Source organism: Triticum aestivum, chromosome 7D, assembly GCF_018294505.1.
Source record: "Triticum aestivum cultivar Chinese Spring chromosome 7D, IWGSC CS RefSeq v2.1, whole genome shotgun sequence".
Lineage (NCBI taxonomy): Eukaryota > Viridiplantae > Streptophyta > Magnoliopsida > Poales > Poaceae > Triticum > Triticum aestivum.
In genome coordinates, this window is record NC_057814.1 from 451,389,115 (window position 1) to 451,393,795 (window position 4,681).

General features: G+C 46.5%; 1 protein-coding gene across 2 annotated transcripts; it reads right to left on the reverse strand.

The window, feature by feature from the left end:
- Positions 1–231: 231 nt before the first annotated feature.
- Positions 232–2,096, reverse strand: LOC123169101 (4-hydroxyphenylacetaldehyde oxime monooxygenase). 2 transcript variants are annotated; one of them, XM_044586945.1, is made up of 3 exons: positions 1,692–2,096; positions 1,024–1,610; positions 232–940 (listed from the first exon to the last, which is right to left on the reverse strand). In XM_044586945.1, the coding sequence occupies exons 1-3, from the start codon at positions 2,050–2,052 to the stop codon at positions 335–337; spliced, it is 1,554 nt and encodes a 517-aa protein (XP_044442880.1). In that variant the 5' UTR covers positions 2,053–2,096; the 3' UTR covers positions 232–334. The 2 variants fall into 2 exon arrangements, with proteins under 2 accessions (XP_044442880.1, XP_044442881.1); XM_044586946.1 differs by having other exon boundaries at positions 1,688–2,047.
- Between the last annotated feature and the right edge of the window lie 2,585 nt (positions 2,097–4,681).

The following is a 4,681-nucleotide window of genomic DNA, read 5'->3' on the forward strand; positions in this document are numbered from 1 at the left end:
TTCACGCACGAATAAGTGTCTTGCTTGTCCGTGCCTTATCACCAATTGAGAGGTTTTTATTATCAGTTTTGCTACGTCTCAGTCGACTTAGCTAGACTTCGTTATGTCTCAGTCGATGTTATATTTCATTGATCTTGCATTAAGATTCGTACAAAAATTTCTTTTCAGTTTTTTCTTTTTCTTCTCATATACTATATCACTTGAGTGAGACTTGGTTAAGTCTCAGTCGACTGAGACCTAGACACACCCTTTTATTATATTTGAGCATTTAAACAAACTTTTTTATTCATCGGGAAAACACTCGGTGGCATTTGGAACATGAATAGATATATCACTACCGCTTAACAGCGACAAGCTCAAGGGCAACCTTCTTGCGGAAAACAAGCTGCCCTGTTTCCTCCATATCGATGTCGTCCTCCTTCATCCCCTCGGGAAGCTCCCAGTCGAAGCAGTACAACAGATTGGCCAGCACGACCTCCACATTGGCCACGCCCATGGCGATGGCAGGGCAAGCCCTTCGCCCCGACCCAAACGGAAGGAGCTCGAAGTGCAGTCCCCTGAAATCAACGTGCGCCTCCTCAAACCTCTCGGGGAAGAACTCCTCCGGCCTGTCCCATATGTCCGGGTCTCTCCCCATGGCCCAAACGTTCACGTGTATCCTGGTGCCCGCAGGCACGCTGTAGCCTGCGATCTCGCAGCTCTGCATGGTTTCCCTTGGAATCAGCAGAGTCCCCGGTGGGTGCAACCTGAAGTTCTCCTTCACTACCATCTTGAGGTACTTGAGGCCTTGGGCATCTTCTTCGTCCACTCTACATTTGTTCCGCACCGCGGCGCGCACCTCGGACTGCGCCTTCCGCAGCACCCTTGGGTTCCTCATCAGCTCCGCCATGATCCAGATCGTAGTGACAGCACAAGTGTCGATTCCACCGGCGAATGTATCCTGAAATGAAAATTAACATAATGAATTTTGTGATATCAGTTGTCCGATAAACTGAATGTAGATTGTAGTCGAACGAAGCATACCATCAGGATTCCCTTGATGTTATCACGCGTCAGCGCCAGAGGCCCATCTTGATCCCTCCACATCTTCACCAGCGCATCGACCATGTCCTCCTGCACGCCGGCCGCCAGCCTCTCCGGCTCCAGGTGCTTGTCGATAACCGCGTCGAAGAACCTGTCGATCTTTAGGAAGACCCTCCGCCGCCGCGACGCCACGCCGGTCAGGGCGTCCGCCAACCGTGCGAGCGCCCACGACGGGAAGAAGTCCTCGAACGTGAAACTGCCGAGCACCCGCAGCGTCTCGTCCATCATCCGCTGGAAGCTGGTCCTCTCGAACGACTCCGACCCGTACATCTTCCCGAAGGCCACCGTGCCGATGATGCCGTCCGAGAGCGCGTACAGCTTCTCGCTGAGGTCGACGGGGGTGCCCGGAGGGGTGCCGGCGAGGGAGGAGACGAGGCGGTCGACCTCGGCGGCCCGGGCGTAGGCGAAGGACTGGACGCGCCTCATGCTCAGCAGCTCCAGGACGAGGAGCTTTCGCATCGCGCGCCAGTAGTCGCTGTAGGGGCCGAAAGCCACGTCGAGGAAGTTGTAGCTCAGCATCCTTGCACCTGCGTGGTGATAACATCAAGTACGTTCATATTCCGATAATTTTTGAGCTAGAAAAGTACAGATTCGAACTACGCACTTGCCTGGTGAATTTGGCCGGCTGCAGCAGTGCAGGTCGTTCGTCCGGAGAACCTCCTTGGCCGCCTCAGGCGACGCGACGACGACCATCCGCACGCGGCCGAGCTGCACCTGCACCACCGGCCCGTACTTCTGGGTGAGCGACTGGAAGTACCGGTGTGGCCGGCCGCCGAGCTGCAGGAGGTTGCCGAGCACGGGAAGCTGTTTCGGGGGCCCGGGTGCGTTTCTTGCTCCCTGTGTCGACCTTCCCTTACTGCCGCTCCTGAAGAACAAGTAGAGGAGAGGTAGGAGAAAGAGTGATAATACGAGCGGCGGAAGAGGCCCCATGGACCATGGTGATGGGTTGGGAGGAGAAGAAGCAGCCATGGTGACGGTCTGGAGTTCTTAATGTAGCCGGGCGATGAACGATCGCTTTGAATCCGCGGATCTCCGATCCTTATCTTGTCTATATCTATTACATCATTTATTATCGTTTTGTCTTTTATATTTAAAAATGGTTAGAACCAACCACCTAGTTTTCCTGTATATGAGTCATGTAAAATCAACAAGTGGTGCATGTCCAACAAGTGATGCATTGCTCTCTACCATGTAAAATCAAAATCGTGTAATTGTTGCATAAGATGTCTTGATAATACCAAATAGCCGTGCGATCTTAGACATGACATACTCTCTACCATGTAGCATGCATTAGTGCTCTTTTTTGCGCATTAGTGCATTCCAAATTTTTTTTTTCTTTTCAAAAAGAAGGGATACGTCAGTCTCTACATCAAAGCGATGCATACAGCCATTATATTATATTATATTAGTGCATTCTAAATAGGGTATAAATCTTATCCCATATAATTGTGGCATGTTTAATCTCTATGTTCACACTAGTTTTCAATTCCAAATAGGATATTATTTTTGACACATAACTCATATTATCTTGACCAAAATCATAAATCAAAATTTGACATGAAAAATACAGAAATAGAGGAAGTGTCATTTGTCAGAGATGCTCTTATGATGCGCGCATCAGCACCCTTAAAACTTGTCCTAGCCACCTTGACAGCTCCATGATTGCTCGGCATAGCCGTAAGATAACGTGCAGATCTGGCCTTCCGTATATGTGCTCCAGATTTGCATCATTGCAATAAATTGATGCCCATGCACGTCAAACCTGTCTAGCCTTTCTTGTGTATGCGTCGCAACTAATGAAAAATCAGTTATTTTTTCTTCCCCGGAAAGTCCACAACAACGCATGTGCAAACTTTGCCTGCATTGCTTCTTCTCCGTTCCGAAGCACCGCATGCCGCCATTCCCCTCTGTTCCTCGGAGTCTTGTTTCAAACCTTTTTTTTCCCTTAACAATATAGTAGTACTATACTATCTGCTTGCTGTTTTTTTTTCTGACACCCGCGGGAATTTCCTATTCTTTGCCCACGTACAAATGGTGCACCCCGTCCCTGTTGGACGGGCCCAGTTCGATCTATTTTTTAAATCATTCGCTAAAACTGGGTTTGAGCTGCCCCTCATAAAACAAAACTGGGTTTGAGCTTCTGTTTTTTCTCTGGTTTGTTTATCTGATGGTTTTTCGTTTTTCTTCCACCTTTTTTTCTTTTCCTATTTGGTTCTCTGTTTATATGTTTTTGTTTGGCTTTGGTCAGTCTTCTGTTTGTTTTCTTTTCCTTCCATTTCATGGTTTTCATTTTTTCTAAATGCATGAACATCTTTAAAAATTCAAACACATTTTTTAAAAAGCAATGAATATTTTTCAAAGTTTATGAAAAATTTATGAAATTCAAAAGGATTTTTTGATTTTTTGGATATTTTATAATATGTTAATATTTTACTTTTTACTCATATTTTCTTTAATTTATAAAATATTTAAAAAATCCATTAACATTTTTTAACCCATGAAGATTATTTTTATTCACAAACTTTTCAAATGTGTCAAAAATTGGTAGTCGGTTTTTCTTAGAGCTAGGAGCTGCCATTTTTACTTAGAGCACTATGCATAAAAATCAACACTGAAATAGAGCGCGTGAAAACACGGGAGGATCAACCCAGGACTACTTGGGACACGAGAGGATTAATAAGCGAAGAATAGGAGCCCCCTCACCCACCCCTCGCGTGTTCAAATGGCCTAGACACATTTTAATCATCGTGGTTGCCAAACAAAGCTGGCCTTTTCTAGGGTGTCAAGGAAAGTCAGGATGAAGAGTCAATGTGGTGATGAAAGCTAAGGTGGCGATCATGGAAGGCAGTACAACGATGGCTCTATGAGAAAGGGGCCACAGTTTCCATGGCTTGGGTGATGATTTTGTGCCACATGTGTAGTGAGGTTGTGGGTCTAGACCACACGACCTTTCATGGTCGGTTTGGATTCTATATCGGGGCGAGGACTCTGTATTCTAGTGCGGTGGCCATGGACTATGAAATAGTTATTTTGTGCCATGGGACCCGCCAGCGCTTATGCCGTGCGGGGATGTAGCTTGCCACAAGTCGTGGATGTTGGGGTCACAACTTTGGAGGGTGGTTATGGTAGTCTGCCCATGCACTTAGGAGTGGCTAGACGTCGGAATGGTTGCCTCGGAAATGTATGTTTGATTGTGGTGCTCGCTCTTGGTCGTATTGGTGTTTGAAGCCTCGAGCTTCTTTGTGGTTTCCTGCCTGTTGTTGCAGGAGCGACTTGGTCTACTCCTCCCATAGTAGATTTAGTCTGGTGTCGGTGGTGGTGATAGATAGTTGGTGGAGTGTCTCGATGTAAGTCGAAGTCAATGGGTTAATGTTGTTTAGGTGATATGCTTTGCTCTTGGTGTTATGGAAAAAGATGCAATAGCAACAAGTATATTGGGTCATATACGTTGTCAGGTGCGAATCTAGCGGCGAGTGGGCGATGGAGATAAAGAGCACATCTGTGCACGTGCTCAAAATAAAACTTTTCAGCTTGTTGTAAGTTCAACTAAAAAAATTATTGTAAGTTCCTTAAAGAAAACGAGAAACATGCTAGGAAA